This window comes from Arachis duranensis, chromosome 6 (assembly GCF_000817695.3).
Source record: "Arachis duranensis cultivar V14167 chromosome 6, aradu.V14167.gnm2.J7QH, whole genome shotgun sequence".
Taxonomy (NCBI): Eukaryota; Viridiplantae; Streptophyta; class Magnoliopsida; order Fabales; family Fabaceae; genus Arachis; species Arachis duranensis.
In genome coordinates, this window is record NC_029777.3 from 9319588 (window position 1) to 9343267 (window position 23680).

The window sequence follows — 23680 nt, forward strand, 5'->3', positions numbered from 1 at the left end:
TAAAATTTTAAATATAAATTACATTAATAATAACTTTTTTTTTATCAAAATCAAATTTAAAAAATCAATTTAAGACAAACTCTATTTATCAATTTTAATCTAGATACTAGATACCCATGGGATTCAAATTTTCTTTTCTGCTCTTAATTGTTTTCTTTCCTAGGGTTTGATGTTCTTGGCCTACTTATCTACTGTACTTTCCTTTTTCATTGATATGTTACTATCTTTCAACAAAAAAACAAAATTGATATGTTACGATCAAAAAGGAAAAAAAACAAACATTGGAGTGATATGTTAAAAATTAATCATTATACTTAATATAATTATTAAAATATATATTTAGTTTGATCTTATTTGTATTATTTATATTATTTTATGTAAATAATTGATTTTTAATACATTTTTTTAGAAAAACTCTTGAAAGTTAACAACTTTTAGTATTTTTAGTTATTATTTAGTCAACACAAATATTAAATTATTTTTAATAAATAAAATTTATTAATTTATATATATAAATTTTAAAAAATATAGATACAAATTATATTAATTTATATGCACAAAATTTTAACAAATATAAATACAAATTATATAATTTTTATATACAAACATCTATAAATATAAATAAAAATTATTACTGACAAAAATAATAATATTTAACGCTATGTAACATTATTTTTTTTATATTCGTTTTTTATTAACAAAAATATTTATAGATATTTTTCTAACTCACATATACTACAAAGCACATCTATTTTACTGAGTTGCTGTGTTTGCGTATCGGACACATTTTGGACACGATATTCACCGACACTCGTGTCTATTGTGTACAATCGTGTCTTAATAAAAAATAAAAAATTCTTTTCTAAACAAGCTTAAACACACTTAAATATCATCACGTATCAGTATATCCAATCTTATTCTTAATATATATTGTTAAAATAAAATTAGAAATAGTATATATTATTATTTATTAAAACAAAAAATATTTTAAATACTTTATATAACTCAAATAAGACATTAAAAATAATTAAAAAATTAATTTATATTTTAATATCAATAAAACATTAAAATATCATTACCATTTATCTAAAAAATACTTTATATTATATGCGTATTTTTATATTATCTAAGATTTTAAAATTCATATATCAATATATCTCGTATTGTATCATCCGTGTCGGTTTCGTACATCTTAGTTCGTATGTGTTTTAAATTTCGGAGTTTCTCAAATAGCAATGGATCACTGCATATAGTAGGTAATAGCTGCAGGACCCCTCTAGCATCTGCAAAAGGAAAATTTAGAACAAGAAGAAAATTCAACTGAAAATGAAGAATTTGAAGTGGCGTGTATTAACCGTTCGATAAACACTCAAGTACTGTACTTATTTTTACGTAAAATTATTAATTAAAAAATATTAAATAATTTAATATATTTAATTAAATTTTTATTTAACCATTTTTAATTAATATTTCACATAAAACCACTCAATCATTTAGTTTTCCTTCATCTTCATAAACACGTGAGAAAAGCTTATCGGTTTAAGCCTTTAATTAATGCAATAATGAGTGGCTTTTTAAAATTTCCTGGGAACCTTGATTACCAAAGAAGAAATAATTTGACATGAAACTATTTTTTAATGGTCAACAATTGCATGTTGTGCTGCCTCAGAACTTTATTGTTATAGACAGTTATAATGCATCGACGTTGACACGAATACAAGATACAATATGATATGGGACATGTTAACACATACATGAATTTTAAAATTTTACATTGATACGAAAATACGTATACATATAAAATATAAAGTTCGATGACCATAACTCAAAAATAATTGTTTTTGCCAAATACAATTTGATAATTGTCTCCTAAGCTATGTTCCCTGATTTTAAAAAACTGTCTTACTATCTAGTCGAAATCAATTTCAAATCAAATCGCACCATACTATCAATACTAACTTGAGTCTTTTATAAATCAATAACATACAAACAAATGTTAAATTTTTTTACCAATTCTCTTTCAATCAAGTCTTCCTTAAATCTCAGAAATTGCTAAACTAACATCAACATATCAATTGTTGACATTTCTTTCATCGAGCAATAACAGCGTTAAGAAAAAATATAACATTTTATTATTCTATCGTATTTATCCTTCTTTATAATAAGATGATATAAATTTAAAGCATAATTTATCTATAATACACGAACACTGACATGGATACAGGACACGCTAACACGCGAATTTTAAAATCTTACATGACACTGTGACATGCATACATATAAAATATAAAGTAGTTTTTAGATAAACCGTAATAATATTTTAATATTTTATTAATATTAAAATATAAATTAATTTTTTAAATTATTTTTAATATCTTATTTTAATTATATCAAGTATTTAAAATATTTTTTATTTTAATAAATAATAATATATACTATATCTAAATTTATTTTAAGAATATATGTTAAGAATAAGATTGGACACGCTGATACGTGATGGTATTTAGGTGTATCCAAATGTGTATGGAAAAAAAAAATTTATTTTTTATTAAGACACGATTAGACACAGACACGCGTGTCAGACGAGTGTCAGTGAGTGTCGTGTCCAAAATATGTCCGACACGCAGACACGACAACTCATTAAAGTGTCCCTTCTCAGATAGACAGTGATAGAAATATATTGAAAAATACTATCAACCGTTAAAATTAATTATTATATATTAATATATAAATATATATTAATTAATTTTAATAGTTAATACTTAATACATGATTATAAAAATGAAGGATCAAAATAAACGATATTGGTATCTATTTCTTCATTTTATTTTTTTAACGTACTTATAACAATGATGTTAGATATAAATCTAATTGAAAAAAATATATATAAGTTTCACAAATTAATTAAACAGTCAAAGACTACAAATATTGTAGAATTAGAAGATTTGGCAAAACAAAGAGATCATAGATACAAGAAAATTGGAATGGAGGTTGTGCCATTCGGCCAGCTAAAAAGGCGAATGTTCCTTCAAAATTCTCAAGCACAAGCATTGTGCAATTAATGATTCACATTGTTTAAAGATCGCAACTTCGGTAAAGATCGCAACTTCGGTAAGCTTTTTTTTTTCTGCAATTCTTTTACATTATAATTTTGAGATGTTAAAAACAATAATAATAATAATTAAGAAGGGTTGCCGAGGCTTCAGATTTAATGGCATTGGTTCTGGTCGTAGAAGGTTTGATTTTACTCAATTCAATTAGGTTAAATGTTGAGAAATCAGAAAGCTGACATGTGAAAATTTGTTGGTTGCTATAAACTACTTGTTCGTTTAGCTACCGATCTATAATTTCATCTTAGACTTGTTAGGTTTTAGTATCTTAGACTTTTTAGGTTTTTAGTAAATGATGATAGCATCTGGAATTTCAAATTGTGCGATGTCTCTTCAATTTTGTGCTTTATATGCTTATTTCTGTTGTCTTATAGAATAGGATAGAAATTAGAAATTACTCACCAGACAGCATAAGAATGATGAGTTAATAGAACTTTGAATTTTTCTTTTTGGGCATATCAAAGAGTGTAAAATGATATGTTATTTCTGAAGCTTCACTTTTTTCCTTTTCTTCTTCTAGAAGTTAATAAGCATGAATCCGCCCACGATAGACTTCAAGGTGGATCTCAATTCAGAGAGGGTTGAAGAAGAGAAAATGGAAGGGGGTTCTATGCTTTATTGTGATCTTTGTGATACAGAAGTAGTTTACAAGTTGGCGCAAATGTTGCTTCCAGGGCTAGCAACTTCCTGTGTTGATAGCACAGCTGGGAGCTTCAAGACTCCTGGTTCAGTGGCTGTTGATTTGAGAAAGGAAATGATAATCTATATTACGCAGAGAAGCGAAACGTTTGTCGCTGAGTCTATTGTCTTGGATGGTGGTCCTAATGGTGAAGAATCGGATCATCCTTTTGATATCATTTCTAACTTTGTTGATGACTTTGCTATTTCAAAGAGGAATTTATTTACCCGGGTTTCTGGATTGCTACTCACTGATATGAGAGAAGACAAGATTGATGATTTCATGCAGGAGATGGAACTGACTGGTTTTTGGCCACTGGAAAGAAGAGAAACGATTGCAGAGGCGATTCTAAAGAATGTTGACATCAAGAATGAATTTCATTGTGCTATGAAGTTCAGATCTGTAGATGATCTTGCTGTTCATGCTTTCCATTGTAACTTCAGACCTCTATTCTGCGAAAATGAGGGATGCAATGCAAGGTTAATTGCAAAACATTTGGAAAAGCATGACTCAATTTGTCCTTTCAAAATAATTCCATGTGAGCAGAAGTGTTCAGATAGCATTATGAGGCGTGCAATGGACAGACACTGTATCACTGTTTGTCCCATGAAGCTTGTAGATTGTCCATTTCATTCGTTAGGTTGTCGATCTGCTATAGCACAATGTGTGATCGAAAAGCACTGCGCAGATGATGTTCGTTCTCACTTGTGGCACTTGCTTAAAGGCATGTACAAGCAAGCATCTGGGGAAGATCTTCAAAGACGGGTACAGCAAATTGTACAGGTCAGTTTAGCTAAAGCATTTACTAGGAGAACTCATTAGATAAAGTTGTATATTCAATGTTCAAACATATGGTTTCTTGTTTTAGGCATCACCAGGCAGCAGGTTAGCAGAGGCCCGGGATGTGAGATCTCTAAACTTTGTTGTCAAGGATATTGAAGCTAAGCTAGGGCCTTTTGAGTTGGGTTCTGCGAAAAAAAATAGCACAGAGACTCTCACCAAAAACAATGGTGGGAAAAATGTTGCCACCAATGCAAACGGCAGTGAAGAAAGCTCAAAGACTCCAGATTTGATAAATTCATCACATCAAGCTGAAGTCAGTGCTGAGAAGAAAAATAGTGTAGAGACTATCGCTAATAACAACAATGGGGGAAATAGTGTTGCCAATGCAAAGGGCAGTGGAGAGAGCACAAAGGCTCCAGATATGGGAAATTCATCCAATAAAGCTGAACGGAGTTTTGAGAAGAAAAATATCGCAGAGACTGTTGCCGAATACGACGATGGGAGAAGTAGTGTTACCAATACAAATGGCAGTGAAGAGAGCACAAATGCTCTACATATGGTAAATTTATATACAACTGAAGTGAGTGCTGATAAAAAAGATAGCTTAGATATTACAACCAATGAGAAGGGCAGTGAAGAGAGCACAGAGGCTTTAGATATGGTAGATTTACTAGAAAAAGTTGAAGCGCGCGGTATCATCCATATGGATAGTTCAGAGAATACTGAGAACAAAGATGGCAAACATAGTCACATTGAAAGCAGGAAGAGCAACGAGAGGGAAACGATTCACATTGAAAGCAATGGCAGCGAAGAAAGAACACAGAGTTGCATTGAAAGCAAGAGCAACGAAGTTGATAAACAGAATCCAATTATGGCTAGTTTATCAAATGAAGATGAAACTAGCCTTATGAACATGGACGGTGTGCAGATGTACATCAAAACCAAAGATGGTGAAGGTAATGGTGAATATAAATTCAAGGGCAATGAGGAGAGCACCCAGACAAATATGAAAAATTTATCAGACAAAGGAGAAATTAGTGCCGCAAATGAGGACAGTGCAGAGAATAGCACCGTAAATAAACATATTGGATCTAATAGCTTTGAAGATGAAGATAATGAACAAAGGATACAGAATCCAAAAATGGAAACTAACTCTAATGCACAGCACAATGTTAACAACAAAGATATCGACGATGAAGATTTAGAAGAAAAACTACAACTTCAAGCTTCAAAAGTTCAACATTTATCTGATAAAGCTCATGTCATGGATGATAAAGGATATGCTATGGAGAGTGATGTCAGTGAAAGGCTGATATACAACCTATTTTTGAGCTATTTTTTCTTGCAGAATTAATATTCTCCAGTTGAGTATTGACCATTGTATCTTTTGCAGACATGCATCTGCCAATAATGTTGAATTGTTTCAAGGGGAAAAAAAAAAAGAAAAACCATGGGTTCGTGTTGGAAAGAGAATAATAGCCATATTAAACATTTTTCGGTCTAAGCAATACTATTGGCAGAATAGTAACTTATTTCAGAACAAATTTAGAATTTAACTTTATATTAGAATGTTCTATCATTTTTTCTAGTTTCATTAGAATTGATGGCAAACTCATTTTTCTTAACTAACTATTTAACTATATCTTAGACAACCTCACAGGAAAATTGAAGAGAGTTGAAATCGCTAAACATCGACGGACGATTAGTGTGACTTCTTCAGATTGGTGAGTTTTAGTGAGTTAAACTCCAAAATGGTTTCTGTGCACTGAAATTTCTGAGATTTCAATTGCATCAATTATGTCTTTGAGATTGACAAAAGTGTACCATATTAGTCCCTGATCTATTTTCTATTAATGACGTGATGACATGGCTTCATAACATGGGTTATTAGTGACATGTGTCACTCCATAGTTTGGACACGTGTAATGGTAGGATGATGTGGTGACCAGTAACACGTGACATACTGATGTGAATGGTTGTGCCACGTGTCACAAAACTATTTGGTCATGTGTCCATTTGTGCCACGTGTCGTAACAGTATTCGTCAACGTGTTATCCATTATATTATTATTGTAGATGCACTAAATTAGCCATTCACTTTGCATTAAGTGACTCATTTTAGTCTCTGAAATTGAATGTTGTACACCAAACTAGTCACTTCATTAGTTTTTTTCCATTTTTTTAATAAATTCAAAATTCTCGATATCTTTGAATGCATTTATTTCAATTCTATTTTTTCACATGTTATTCAAATAGAAGTGCTTAGCTTTTATAAAATATTTTTCTCTTGCAGATACCCCTAACCACCGTCTTGGAGTTGATGTAAAGGCATTTCAAGTATCTTACTACCATCTTTGACCTCTTTCACTACTTTTATGAAATATTTTTTCTCTTGCAAATACCACTAATCGCCGTCTTGAAGTTGGACGAAAGAGGTCGGAGATGGTAGTGAGGGTGCTTGAAATGCCTCCGATCTAGACCATTTACACACAATAGAAATGTGTATTTTACAAGAACAAAAAAATGTTTATTTTAATTATTGATTTCTTGTTTAAAAATACATATATTTTTATGAAAAATGTGTCTTAATTAATCGTATAATTCTTTTTTTATAATAACATACTTATATACTACAAAAATTACTAATGTTAAATTATTATAGAAAAAAATTATATAATCAAAACTAAAATCTTAAAAGTCTTTAGAAATCATTCGTATTTAAACGATATATGAAAAAATAGAATTGAAATTAGTGCATCCAAGATATTGAACATGTTAAATTAAAAAAAGGAGAAAAAACTGGTGAAGGGACGAGTTTGGTGCAAGACATTCAATTTTAAGAACTAAAATGAGTAACTTAATACAAAGTGAGGGACTAATTTTGTGCATCTATAATGATGACACAATGAATGATACGTGGACGAATATTGTTACAACATGTGGAACAAATGGACACGTGACACAACCATCCATATCAACATGTCATGTGTCACTGGTCAACACATCATCATACCATTACACGTAGTTAAATCATGGAGTGACACGTATCATTAACAACCCACGACATCAAGCAATATTGTCATGTCGTTAATGAAAAATGGGTCAGAAACTAACAGTGCATTTTTGTCAATCTCAAATAATTAGTGCAATTAGAATATCAGGAATGATTTTAGTGCTCGACGCCAATTTCAAAGACTATTTTAATATTTAACTCAAGTTTTTGCATTAGTCTCACCTGAACTAGGCTCACCATTAGCCTCTACTTTTTGCTGTGTAGTCACTTTTGGATGATGCTAAATATTTTGTAAAATAATTTTGTTTTTGCTATTGAAATTAAAAAATTAAGTTGTTAATAAATTCCAATTCAAATTCAAATTTTAATAACAAAATAAAAATATTATTTTAAATTCTATTTCTCAATTCAGAATTTTTTTTAAAATAAAAAATTATTTTCTGCATCATATTATAGGATATTGTGGTTATTTATTTTTTTATGATAATTATTGTCAAACAAAATAGTGTAAGGAATTAGAGAAAAATATATTTACCAATTCAAAGGATAATAATTCATTTTTCAAATGAATAAATTATTAAATAACAAAAGTTATTACGGTTTTTCTTCGCACAAACTAATTCTCAACGATGATGTTCAGTAATGTTACCAAAAAATATCAACCAAAGTAATAGTTTTTGTAATGACATAAGTCTATATAAGTTTGAAAGCTTAGAAATTATGTCATAAAATATGAACTTCTACCAGGTACAAACGTTGATAATTTTGTTTTACTTAAAAAATGAATATGATACCGATAAATAAAATTATCCCAGGTGAATTTTAACAATAATAAATCTCCATAAATACTGCTATCGATGAAAAATTATTATACTTTAAAGATAAATATTATTTCTTTTTATAATATTTTTCAATTCGGCATACCAGCCATAAAGATAAATACTATCTTTTTCACAATATTTTTTAACTTGGCACACTGAAGACTAATCTACCACGAATTAAAACTTCATTTAAGAGTCTGTTGCTAATTAATGAGTTGCTACACACATAAGATAAAATTCAAATTCCTGATATTTGTTTAAACAAATAAGTAAAATGATCATTCAATCAACTCAAATTAGTTGAGTTAAATATTATTTAAAATCAAACGATGAAATACAAATTAATATAAGAAATACAAACAACTCGTACAAAACAATTTCAATAAGATCGGATCGAGCCCTAAAAATAACTTAATAAAGATGGACTACTCCAAGTCAATGCTGTAAAAAAAACTAATAATTTATAACTCAACAAAGTTGCCGAGACGTGAAGTTGTGCAAATTAAGGGTTCTCTGACATAGAAAATTTTGAGCATTACTTTATAAAAGTTATGGAAATAACTAAAATAAAAGACAAAAGTGTTCGAAAAACTATCAATTATTACTAAAAAAAAATTTGTTATAAGATTCATAGATCAGGTCATTCCAAACATCTAACATAAGGAGAATTCAAGATTTCTCGCAAAACAGCGAGTTAAGATCCTTTCCCGTACCAGCATCCTTTTCCTTAACAGGAGGAGTCGGAAGGATCATGGAAACCGCACTGTTGGGATAGTATATTATTATTATTATTATTCATTTTTTGTCTTACGTTAGTAAATAATATTTATGACTAAAAAATATATATAATTATAATTTTTTAGTTTGATTAAATTTTTTTTGTAATTATCTAATTTTTATATATATTAAATATAATAATATTTAATAGTATAATATTTGTTATAACAATGACTAAAAATATTAATTTAAATGAGTAAGATTAACTTAAATTCATTGTTTAAATCCCAAATCTAAATTACTTTTATTATCTTAGGACTCAATAGTCAATACAGATGAAGTCTACGTGTTCCATCTCAAATTGGCTCAAATTAAATTTTTGTTATTAGTTAGAGATGGTAATGGATATTCGTGTAGGCCCGACAGATTTTCTTTTTTATCCTGTTTTAAAAAAATATCCTCTATTTCCTCCTTATTTTTGTCTAAGTATGTATTTAATTATCCTCTTATTAGAAAATATAGATACCCACAATTATCTATAAATATTCTTTGATTTTAATAATTATAAAATAATTAATTTAATATAATTCAACATAATTCATAATATATTTATTACGAAAAATAACATGTTAAAATTAAAGACACGAAGAATGTTAATAGCAAATGAAAACTTAAAATTATATGTAAGCAAATTAAATGATGTATTTAATGTGATTTGTAAGAAAATTCTCATTATTCAAATATAATATAAGTTTTATTATTTTGTATCGAACAATATTAGTTTTAATTTATATATTATTATTGTTGGATATTAAAAACAAACCGTATTTATATTATTAGTATTTTTCTAATTTTTTTAACTCTAACTGTGATTAGGTCTAAAAATTCGTTCACCTCATTAGAAACAAATATAATCTAATAATTTTCTATCTAATAGTATTATACATTGAAATAATCATAGGGGAATTAACTTTAGCGAGTTAATGGTACGATGTTTAATTACCATAGGAGTATTTTTACACAAATTTATCAATCAATTATGCATGACTTCTGATAAAAAATAATATATTTACATGAATAATATTTTTTAGGTAAAAAATAACAAATTGACAAAAAAAATATTATAATGAGTATATTTATTTTAATAAATATTCTTCTATCTAATACTATAAAAAAATATACTAGTCACCTTAATTACTACAGATCTAACTTTCATTAATAGCGGTAAGATGCTTAAATTGAGTCATTTTTAATATTTGATATTCGTCAAACAAACAATCAACAAAATATCCATCTATATCTTCTCATTTTGAATACATTTATATATAAAAGAAATTATATCTAAAAAAAGAGTTAAAATAATAAGAATTTTAAAAATGATAATTCTTAGAGCAAGTCTAATAAGTAATAGATCAATTTTAGATATTAATTTTGAAATGTACAGTAAATAAACTAATTTAAAATTAAAACTTGCATTGGATATTAATATTAATAAAGAAATACCGTCTCACTTTACAAACAAAAAAAAAGTAAAATATTGTCGCTTGTTTAAAGCCATCCATTAAATAAACATTAATAGTGTTATTGTAACGTTGCAATGTTATTTATTGTAACATTGTAACAAATATTCAATTAAAATTTACTCAAATAAATTAGATGTATTAATTTGTACTTTAAATTTTATTTTTTATCATCTTATCAATTTGGTAGAAAAATGGATCAAATCAATTTAACTTTAATTATTTATAAAATTTAAATTTTTTTCTCAATCAAATATGGTATATAATTATTAATTTTATAATTTTATATTTTTTTAGTTATATTTTCACAATTTAATTAAATTTATTTAAAATAATAAAAAATAATTTAAATTTTAAATTGAAATAAAACTAAGCATTGGAGTGACAAATTTTACGTTAAATTTTAAATCAAGTTTTTATGATATATAATCCATAAATATTTATGTGGCATCTTGATGTGAAACCTAAAATAAAATAAAATTAATACCAAACATTAGAGATACTCTTATAAATTTATTTGATCATCTATATATAAAAGATCAAAAGATCATGATTATCTAATAAAATTAATTTGTATTTATTACATTTAATTTGAATAAGTAAGATATTATTTTATTTTAATTTTATCCTTAATTTACATGATTTGAATTTGACATAGTAGATATGATTTGATTTGATATGATTATTAATTGAAAATATTTCATTGTCTAGTATATTCATAAATTTATTATTTTATTGATTAATAAATTAATCAAATCAATTAATAAATATATATATAATTATTATAATTAATTTGGTTTAATAAATTAAAAGAAATAAATTAAAAAATACTATCAGAATATTAAAAGAAATAAATTAAAAAATACTACCAAAATAAATTGATATAGTTAATTTATCGTAGTAAATTATATTTAATGAGTTAAAAAAATAAATCGAAAAATACTTTTAGAATGAAGTATGTCACATCAGCTTCGTTATTAAGTACAAAAATCTGATTTTTATATAATATAATAGAATATAATAGATATAATAGATTAGGAAAATAACATTCAGATGTACGCATAAATTTTATAAGATATGATTATCTTAGAAATATATATATATATGTATAGTCCAAGTGAAAGATTGTTAGGAAATTATTATTTCTTAATATATTTATTGGCAATACATATATTAATTATAATCACAAATTAAGTAATTTCACATTAAATGACTTATATAACGATGATCTCATTTATTGTCATAAATGTTGAATTAAATAAGTCATTATTATTTTTTATTTGGATAAATGAAATTAAAATCAGAGATACTATTTTATTTAGATTTTCAGGTTTAATGAGTGTCACACTCAAATATGAATAATGACTTAGAATTTTGCTTCCTAACACATCAAACTCGCCTCCGTAGCTTTTTTTCCACAAACAAAAGGTTTTGATTGACAAAGGTCAAAGAACCACAAGAGCCAAGCTCTCTAATCTTAATCATACTCTCGAATGAAGGGACTCTTCTGTACTCTTAGTTATATTTTTTAATGATTTAACATGAATGATATTGAAGTTGAGAAATCTTAAAATTTTCAGATAAAATAGAATTTTTATTCAATTAAATGATGATAAATAATTTTATTAAATTAAATTATATTAACGTGATAATTGGATAACAGAGAATGCTAGAAAAATAAATAAATAATATTTTAAGAGTATAAAATATTAAATTGTCATTTTAATTTACTTTTTTAATTAATGACAATAAATATCTTGAATTAATTAAACTTTAAAAAAGTATATACGTACAATTATTTCATTATTTGAAAATCTTTTAAATATACAATGCTTCAATTAGAGGTTGATTATTGAGAATTGAATATAATATTTTTAAATTCGTATTTTCAATAAAAAAATGTATTTAGTTTTATCCATCCTAAATAATTCTATATTCACTATTACTTATCCATCTAAATAATTTTAATATTTATAATTATGTATTCACTATTACTTATCCATTTAAATAATTCTAACATTGATAGAATATTATTTTTAGATACAAAAAATTTAAAATATATTTATTCTATTTCAAAAATTAATATTCATATTTAACTTAGAATTTTAACAAATATAAAAAAATTATATTTTTTAGTTAAAAAAAGTAAAATATCTATAAATATTTTTTTGTGCTTTAGCTTTAGATTTTTCAAAACAAATTTACAAATTAATGGAATCAAATCATATTTGTATAACATATAAAAATATATATTACACATAAATAAGAAATTCTAGGTGTAATAAGAACAAATATATAAATTAAAGTAAATTAATAAGATTTATGAGAATAAACACGTAGAATAAAAATAATAATAATAATAATAATAAGAAACTAAATATCTGAATTAATATAAAAAATAAAAAAAATATAATTAATTATAACAATATAATTATTCTATCATAATTTTAATTTATTGTTTTAATATAATTAACTCTAATTAAATAATCAAATAAATTGAATGTAAATATGTCTAATATAATCATATAAAAAAATAGTTTTACAATTAGACATATTATATATTTATTGGGGATAAAATGTCATTTTAAAATGAGATTATTATTATTAACTACATATAAATATTAAAATTGTATTAATGCATTAATTAAAATATATTATTGGAATAAAAAGTTGCAAGAATTAAAATAACTAAAATTTATTAACTTTAATTACTTAAATTGGTATAAAATAAGAAAAAGATGATTAATCGGATTAAATAAGTTAGAAAATATTATTGAGTAAAACAAATGTCACAATAATTATATTACTAAATGAAAAAAAATCAATTCAATTAATTCAAATTTTTATTTTAAATCGACAATTAAAGATCATCAATGAATAAAAAAATGAGATATAATAAAGAATAATTTTAGTAGTATAAATAATTAAATTAAATTATTATATACAATTTTTATTTTTTACCTTATTATAATTTAACATTAATGATAAAAAATTAATTTTAAATAACCTCAATTTATATTTTACAACATAATTAAAATACAATTCATAATTTTTTATTTTGTAATTAACCAATATTTTTAAATTTTTTTGGTTACGTCTTTCATATTATATGATTGACAATATTTTTTACAAAATACAAATTTGTGATGAATTATTACAATTAATTAAGAAAATCAAGAAAAATTATAAAAAAATCAAATAAAAGATAAAAAGTATAGTAAAAACTTATTTTGAAACTAAATTTTTTTTAATTATGCTAGAAATTCTAAAAATTTGTATTTTATTATACAATTAATTTTGTTACTCACTTTAGTTTCATTATCTCTTTGTATCCAAAAAAGTATATAATGTCGCACTTATTTAAAAAAAAAACTCTTCAAATATACGGTATAATGTATAATTTAAGAATAATAAGATAAAAAATATCTAGAATTTTATAATAGTATTTAAATTTTCAATGACAATAAATCAAAGAGTTTAAATCTATTAAATAAATTCTAGATCTCAATTAAATAATTGTCCTTTGCACATCTTATTTAAATTTAAATTTTAAAATTTAATTTTTATCTTCTTTTTTCTCCTAATATATATTATTTTTGACAAAAAATAGAAAAAATCTATTAGACCAAAAAAATATTCTATCAAAAAATTATTATAAAGAGATTTATAATTAAAGAAAAAATAAAAGTATTAATAATAATAATAAAGAATAAAAAATGAAGCTCATATTAAAGAAAGTTAGAAAAAAAATCATATTAATAATATAATGCTGAAAAATGATATTGCTGCTTTAGGCTTCTAGCTTCCTCCTTTGGCCATTATATTTTTTTTCTTTCTTTGCCTTTTTTTTCATATCAAGTCATAAAAAAATAAAGAACAAATGAAGAAAACGAAAATAATAAAATCAATAGTAACTATACAAAACAAAATATATAGAAGAAAAATAAACTATTATATGATAGAACTAACATGATTAAATTTTATCATTAAATAAACAAAGTTAATACACAACAAAATTACATGTAAAGAGAAAAAAAAAAGAAAAAAAAGATAAAATATTCAATATGCATTAAATTATATTTAACGAGTTAAAAAAATAAATCAGGAAAATAAATCAGAAAACAGATGCATGCTATATCAACCTTATCATTAAGTATAAAAATTCGATTTTTATATAATAGAATAGAATAGATAAAATAGATATTGGATATTAAATGCATATTAAATGGATATTATATGCAATCAATTAATTAATATATAATAAATAGATATTAAATACAAATCAATCATTAATTAAATAAAAATAATATTTATATTGATTAAATATATTACGAGTAAATAAAATCATAAATTTTAGTTAACTAATTAGTATCGATTAAAGCTGAATCATTTTTTTCCTTATTCTCTTCTATAAATTAAATAAATAGGTGCCTTGATGATTCTACCTATACAGTAGCGATTAGTTAATCTTATTCTCATCCTCGTACACAAAATAATTTTTGTGATACAGAAAACAATGAAGAATCAGATTATGTCTACTTCTCTTATAATTTTGTTTGTTGTTCTCTCCTTTGTCTCTAGTATGTATTACTAAGTAACATTATTTATCATCTCTTCATGATTCATTCTTGTCATGTGTTCTAGAAATAATTAATTAATAATAAATAATAGTTTTATTGTTGCAGATGGTGGATTATTAGTAGAGGCAAAAGTAACTCAATGTCGATCGGAAATACCAATGATTCAGTGCATTCAGACGGAATGTGAGAAAGTGTGTGATCAATATTCAAGTAACTTGGGACGTGCAAAAGGCATTTGCTTGGATAGAACAAGATGCATTTGTATCTACCCCAGCTTCAACGGACGTTGCTTTTGATTTTATTTGCTCCAATCATTATTATTATGTCTGCCCTAGCCCCTTATATATTATAATAACAAACCCATAGCTTTAAATACCACATCCTTGAATAAAAAGCATTTAGTAAAAGAGCATATGCAGATGGAGATGGTGAGAGTCGAAGGTAATTGTTAAGGTTATATTAACAAGAAGTGGAAATTTCAATGAAAATATTATTATAATTATCTTTGTATGAAGATTCCTTTTATATAATAATGATTTTATTTATTGCCAAAAGTATTAGATTAAATAAGTTATTATTATTTTTTATTTGAAAATAAGATTAAAATTAGAGATATTGTTTTATTTAGGTTTTAAATTTTAAAGAGTATCACATTTAAATATAAATAATGACTTCAAAATTTTAGTCTCCAACCCATTAAACCTGCTTCTGTAGCTCTTTTTCTACTGTAAAATTGCGATTTAGTCCTTTTTGAGATACAAAAGGTTTTGAATGACGAAGATCAAAGAATCATAAGAGCCAAGTTATCTGATCTCAACTATGTTCTCGAATGAAAGGACACTTCTACGCTTTCAGTTATATTTCTTAGTGATTTAACATGGATGATCTTGAGGTTGAGAAATCCTAAAATTTTTAAATAAAGTAGAATTTTTATTCAATCAAATGGTGATAAATAATTTTATTGAATTAAATTATATTAATATGATTATTAGATGATAGAAAATGATAAAAGCTAGAAAAATAAATAAATAATATTTTAAGAGTATAAAAATATTAAATTATCATTTTAATTTACTTTTTTAATCAATGACCATAAATATTTTGAATTAATTAAATTTTAAGAAAATTATATACCTAAAATTATTTCATTTATTCAAAAATCTTTTGAACATATAATAGTTCAATTAGAGGTTGACTATTGAGAATTGAATATAATATTTTTAAATTCGTATTTTTAATAAAAAGATGTGCTTAGTTCTATCCATCCTAAATAATTTTATATTCACTATTACTTGTCTAAAATGATAAAAAGATTTTTACAATTTTATTCCATCATGTTTATATATATATATATAAAACTATAAAATCATGAAATTTTAACTAAATTAATTTATATTTATTATATTCAATTAATTGATATCCATAGTATTAAATTATGTGATACTTAAATATCTAATCAAATCAATTAGTTGATATTATTAATTTATCGTAATAAATTATATTTAATGAATTAAAAAATAAATAAATCAGAAAACACTTTTAGAAGCGTTAATTTTACCATCAAGTACAAAAACTAAATTTTTATATAATGGAATATATAGATAGAATAGATAGATAGATATCGATATTAAATGCATATTAAAGGGATATTATATGCAATCAATTAATTATTAATTATTAATATATAACACCTAATACAAATTACTATCCTAAATATAGTTGATTACGAGTAAATAAAATCATAAATTTTAGTTGACTAATTAGTATCGATTTAAAGTTAAATCATTTTTTGCCTTATCCTCCTCTCTATAAATTAAATAAATAGGTGCGTTGATAATTCTATCTTTATAATCATATTTATTCTCATCCTCATACACAATATAATTCTCGTGATACAAGGAAACAATGAAGAATCAGATTATGTCCACTTCTCTTATAGTTTTGTTTGTTGTTCTCTTCTTTGCCTCTAGTATGTATTACTAAGTAACATTGCTTATCATCTCTTGCATGATTCATCCTTGTCATGTGTTGTAAAAATAATTAATTAATAATAAATAATAGTTTTATTGTTGCAGATGGTGGATTATTAGTAGAGGCAATAATAACTCAATGTCGATCGAAAGTAGCTGTGCTTAATTGCACTCGGACGGATTGTGAGAAATTGTGTGATCATGATTATTCAAACAACTTGGGACGTGCAAGAGGCACGTGCGCGGATAACGTAAGATGCATTTGTGTTTACCCCAGCTTCAATGGACGTTGCTTTGCCAAACATCATTTGACTTGATTTGCTACGATCATTGTTATGCCTTCTGTGTCCCCTTATGTATTATAATAACAAATCCATAGCTTTATATACCACATCCTTGAATAACAAGTATTTAATAAAAGAGCATATGCTGATTTATTTTAAAATATTTTGTTTAAAGGCAATTGTTAAGGTTTCTTATATTAATAAATTAGTGGATATTCTGATGAAAATACTATAATTATCTTTGTATGAAGACGATTTCTTTTGATAAGTAGATAGAGATTGTAGGATTTAATTTTGGCAGAAATCATTATAATGAGATAGAGTGTGATATGACACATTTTACATGTTGGCCGGATCTTACAACTAGAAGTGCCAGATCAAAAAAACGCATCATATGTGAATTTCTGTATCAAGGGATTAAGGGTTTGTTTGGGTGAGCTTCTAAGAAAAGATCTTTTTTCGAGTTATCTTTTTTTAAAAGATCTTATAGAGAAGTAAAAGTAATTTTATGTTTGGATATCTCATGTAAAAAGGTCTTTTTATCTATCAATTATGTTTGGGTGTAACAATATAAAAGTACTTTTTTGTTTATTTATTACATGAAAAACATCTTTTTTTTAAGGAAAAAAGATCTTTTAAAAAAAGATGTAAATTACAGCTTCTCAAAAAAGATCTTTTTTTTATTTTACTAGTGCTTTTACTTTTACTACTAGAAATTTGCCAAACACGTTAAAAAATAAAAAAAGATCTTTTTTCATTGAAAAAAGATCTTTTTTTAACAAAATAATGGCGCCCAAACATGCACTAAGTTTAGGTACATACTCAAACGAAGATGTTAAAAATATTTTCTTATAAAGAATTTTGTGTTAAAAGTGTATTTTATTTATTTGACCACACTTTTAAAAAAATAATACTCTTATAATATATAAAATCAAATTCTATAATTCATTATCTAATAATAAAAAAAATACATCTTGTACACCTATCTATCTTCCAGATCCACTGATTTCATACACCTCGTTGGTTTCATAAACATTTGTAATTAATTGCATGTTTTTTCTTCTCTTGAAAACCGATTATAGGAAACTTTGGCATTAATCTGTATTGGGGCCATTACATGAAAATCCATTATCTCGCGGCCCATGTGTCCAAAACCGGGACCATATTGTAAATATCAAGTTTGTATGTCTCTTGCAAGCTACACCCGGTTCAAATCCCAGCTAAGGCTTGAAAAAAAAAAAGCTCATGTATGTTATCTCTGAAAAAATTGAATTAGACAAAAGACCTGTTACATAGGCAGTAACCTGTATCAAAAAGTACATGCTAACTATTAACCTGGTTCAAGTGAGGCTAATGCTAAAACTCACCCTTCAGATCATGTCATCTTAGAAGTTAACACTGACACGACTGAAACAGGCTTATCAAAATATAGAATCAAGCTAAATAAAATACGAATATATCAACCCTAAACCCCTATAATACTGTAAAATTCTATTTTTTACAATATTAAGATAAAACTTTCTCCACTCTTCCATATTAAAATAAAAAATTCGCTTCGGTTAATTTTTTTGGATATTGAATAAAAATTAGTATAATCCTTTAATATTGGAAATTATGGTGTTTTACAAAATTATGGAGATTATAGAATTCGCAGACTGCGTATTGTCAGTATTGTACTGCGTATTGTATTAACGTAAAACTCTCTCCACTTTTCCATATTAAAATAAAAAATCCGCTTCTCGTCTCAGCATCTCCTATACCTGATTTTATGTTTATAATTAAAAATTTTATTTAGTGAAGAGTACAATTAAATAAAAAATAAAAATCTTTTACTAAATTGATAAAAAAAACTTATGTATTTCACATAATATATTTTTTGGACTAACATTTTTTTACCAAAAGAAAATCTTCACTCCATCATAACCATTATCCTTATTATTATTTTAAAAAGACGTTGATTTGTCAATCAACTCGAGATAATTGACCATTCGTTAAAGCATGCAAGATCTTAAGTTCACTAATATCACACACAACAAATTGCCAACAAACCGACCTCACAGTACAAATCCAAAAGTTAAGAGCAACTATCAAATAAAGAAATGGATTCCTCGTTGCAGGTTGCAGCTTTATGTAAAATACGATGCAAAAAAATGAGAGAGACTGAATGTTATAATACCGCATTAGCCGAACTATCAAAACTGAGCATAACAGAAAATGTCAATCTTCAAGGATAAACAACGTTGTCAACAATACTTTAAAATAAATACTCTCCGAAGCCTAGCAATATGATAGATTTAAGCACGCACACCCTTGAGGCTAACCATGCGCGATGATACATCTCCATGAGGTCCCCTCAATGAGGATCCACCTTGAGTCCTGCCTGAACCTCCATATGCAGAATCTTGATACCGACCAGATCCACGTCCTGCCCGGTCCCTTGAATATCCAACCCCACCAGCTTGGCCTAAAGCCAATGGCCTTCCACCTCCACTACCATATCGCCCACCACCTTGTCTTGTCTGAGAACCCAAGTCCTGCCACCTGCCACCCCCAGTGTTGGTTCCACCAGCAGCAGCAGCAGCATAATCCTGGCCATCCCTACGCCTCATAGGAAGATCCAATCCACCACCACCTATCGTTGCCTCCATTGCTCTTTCATTACTCTCGGCAAGGATGGATAACTTCTCTGTTAACTGGAATGCCAATGCCTGCAACCTAGAGTACTCCACATCCTGGAAAATAATGCAGCCAGTTGGCTGGTCCCAGCTTGCATGAAGCTCTTCATTGATCATCATCCTACTAACAATGCTATGAGTATGAGCAACAGAGAGATCAAAAATTTTTGTGAGTTGATCAAGGCTCAAAGAATCATAAGATGATGAGAACGTAAAGAGATATGTCCTCAATGCCTCCTCCTTGATCTTATCTTTCAGCATTGCAAGTACAGTATCTCTGTTTCTGACAAACTTCCAAACGTCAAGAGACACAATGATGTCATAAGCCTTGTTGAAGTCTCCTTTGGCAAGAGCCCTTGTGGCAGCCATAACATGGTCTCTGACATTTTCAGGTGGACCAGTAAATGTTTGCTTGTCACTCACCTCAAGTAAGCGGCGGAAATTCTTACTAATGACTTTGCGCTTTGCATCATGAACATTGGCTGCCATATTGGGAACTTCAAGAAGCATGGCAGTTGTAAGATGCACTGCCTCCAGGAGCTCAAGATTTATGTGCATATGATATGGCATCTGACGCCTTCTTTCCAACCTTTCCTGGAAGAGGGGAAAATAGGGTATGATGTCAAGTATAACAATGCAAGTTCTACAATTAAATAAATAAATGACGCCTTGGGAAATTAGAAAAAAAAAACTATAACAATTTGCAAATATGAGTTTTTGAAAGATATAATGCAAGCGAATCATGCAGAGACAACAATGCTGATGTGTCAAGCACAAATGAAAAGCACTCGTTAAAGGAAGTTTAAAAATTAAGCAGTTCTACTTTTAAATAAATAACTAAGAACTATTTCTCACAAAACAACTTGCACATTTATTTTGGGGAGTGGGCTTGAACAAATATTTGTTGCCCTTGTGAAGTTTTGGCAGACTTTTGCAAACACATCATGCAGTGCATATAATAGCTCAATAAAAAAATGGAAAATAGAATTTTGCAGCTGAAAATAATCAGTTCTGCTTCTGAATAAGGAACTACAGAGCTCTATTTTTAACAACAAAAAAACTAAATAAGCCATATATGCAGAAAATAAAGAGGTAGATTGGGACCTGTTCTGGGGTCTTTTCATGATAACGACTCTGTGACACACCTTGTGCAAGCAACTCCTTCACCCTTCCACCAGAATAAAGTTCAGATAAACAGCCATGTGCTTCGGAAATCAACCCAACCCGAAAAGCACATAGACCCAACTGTGCCATAGCCCTGTTAAACAGTATCTGTGTTGATATGTCCATATGCTGGACGCTGTCTTGCAAGTGGCTCATGAGCAGCAGATCACGGGATATTGAGAACTCGTCAAGAAGAGCATGGTGGTATATGTCACAAAGCATTGCCCGTGCTTTAGTGCGCTCATCACCATACTTGTATATCAGGGTCACCAATATGTCCATTAGAGTCCTGCTGTTCTCAGGGAAGGTAGGTTTGCGGGGCACAAGCTCAGGAGTAGCAATAAATGGAGTGGGAATTCTTGTATCCTCAAACCCTTTCTCCTCGCCAGCCCCTTCATTATCCCCATCTTCAGCCAACTCGGCCAATTTTCTCATTGCATCATAAACCTCCTGTGGTTTGTAGTAAACGAGTTCAACCCTCCTCAAGGCCACCTTAGAAGCAGCTTTGAAATCTCCAACCCTTTCAAGGTATTCCTGGACATTCTGAGCAAGAACAAGAAACATTGGCTCATCCCTGAGTCTCTCAACATACTCACGAGTATGTGGATCTATGCACTGCAAACTCTTGAAAAACTCGGAATCTATTCTTTCCAAGAAAGCGACCAAGTTTCCCCAAATGCGAATTGGTCCATTATGGTCAGGGCCCTTCTGTGTTTCATTCTCATCTGGCTCCACGGCATCATCAACAACTATGTTAGTGTATTGCACTAAAATGTCAAGAATGACCAGCATGTTATGCACACATTTTTTCCAAACATTAATGGGCATGTGCCCACTTAGGCCAGGGTTAACATCAAACTGGGCAGATACCACACTAAAAAGGATCTCCAACTTCTGTGCAGGTGTTTTAGCAACTTTTGTAAGGAAAGTAAGTTGCTCAACCTGCTCAAACCTTCCAGTTCCCTTCCTGCCCCTTGCTGCCACAACCTCCTTGAATTTCTTGTTGACTGTGTCCCACGTGATCTCGCTAGGGTCTTTCATGAATTGCCTATCCATAAGTCTGTCTCTCTTGCTAAGTTTTTGGTCCCAGGGTCCATCACCAGCATCCACCTTTTCATCTTCATAGTGAGAGACTTCAGAATCTGATTTCAGGTCATCTCTTCCCTTAAGCTGATCCGGCTCAATAATCTCACCATCACTCTCATACTCTTCCTCGGATTCCTCCTCTTCTTTCTCCTCTTCACTCTCAGGGCTCTCCCTGCATTTGTTAATCAGTTCCTCATATTGCTTATTGTTCTTCTTCAACTTCTGCTTCATCGAGTTCAAAGCCTTAGCATTGCTACTACTCATCTTCTTTTTGGCATCCTTATTGGCCAAAGCCTGAGCCAAAAAGTCTTCCAACATCACCAGGGCCTTGATGTAGAGACTGGGGACCTTCTCAGACTCGGTAACACGCATGACCTTCTCAAGCTGCTTGTTGATCTTATCAAAGCTCTCCTGCAAGCTCACCCAATCATTGATCTTCATGGCATTCTTCATCTGATCAACGGTAGATGCCATCTCCTCAAATCGCTTATCCTTTGCCGACCGGACGACCCGCCGTTGGCTATCCGAGTCATCGCTGTCACTCACCTCAGTTGTCAAATACTTGCTCGTGGTAGCGGGATCGACCTCACCAGCCGTCGTCTCTTCAACCTCATCAAAGTCACTGCTTTCTTCCTCAGAATCGCTCGCACCCTAGTATTATAAAAAATAACGTAAGAAACGGAGTGTTCTTCAATCCCATGAAATTACAAATTAAACCAACGAGGCACTGAAATTCGAAACAAACCTGGGTCCAAAATCTTGACGCCATCGTTTGTCAAAAGCTCTGGAAAAACGAATCTATTAGAAAACAATGAAGAAAAGCGATATATGCATCCAGGTTTCCCTAAGTGTGTGCACCCTCAGACGAACAGAAACAATCGCTTACGGAATTTATACAATACTCGGATATTTATAACTGCGAAAACAGATTGGCAGGACAGGAAAAAAGAGAGATTGAAAAATTAAGAGTGAAAGGATACACACACCTGAGAAATCTGGGGGGAGATTAGGTTTTGCTAGTTGATGGATTTCTGCCGCTGAAGCTCGACACAGTCGATAGCGGGTTGCGGGAAATTCAGAAGTTGGGAGGAGCGGTTAGGGCACAATTTCCGTTATATAGGGATGGGCTCTTGGGCTTCATCTAGGCCCAAAAGTGTATTATTGAGTTTTTTATATTGTAACAGGGCTAGAGCCCACGAACAAAACGTCAAAGGGCTTCGCTGCGACCCAAAAATATTGGGTTTGTAGACATTTATTCTGTCGAAAAGAGAGATTGTGT

General features: G+C 28.2%; 2 protein-coding genes across 2 annotated transcripts; one reads left to right on the forward strand and one right to left on the reverse strand.

Annotated features, from left to right (window-relative positions):
* The first annotated feature begins 2935 nt into the window (after nt 1-2935).
* LOC107492584 (uncharacterized) lies at nt 2936-5926 on the forward strand. Its single transcript, XM_052262935.1, has 3 exons — nt 2936-3093; nt 3631-4572; nt 4658-5926. The coding sequence occupies exons 2-3, from the start codon at nt 3643-3645 to the stop codon at nt 5924-5926; spliced, it is 2199 nt and encodes a 732-aa protein (XP_052118895.1). The 5' UTR covers nt 2936-3093; nt 3631-3642.
* A 13701-nt stretch (nt 5927-19627) lies between these two features.
* On the reverse strand, nt 19628-23488 carry LOC107492722 (eukaryotic translation initiation factor 3 subunit C). The gene is made up of 4 exons (XM_016113778.3): nt 23388-23488; nt 23147-23185; nt 21256-23052; nt 19628-20745 (listed from the first exon to the last, which is right to left on the reverse strand). Exons 2-4 carry the CDS (start codon nt 23168-23170, stop codon nt 19771-19773), a joined length of 2796 nt encoding a protein of 931 aa, XP_015969264.1. The 5' UTR covers nt 23171-23185; nt 23388-23488; the 3' UTR covers nt 19628-19770.
* Nucleotides 23489-23680: the final 192 nt, after the last annotated feature.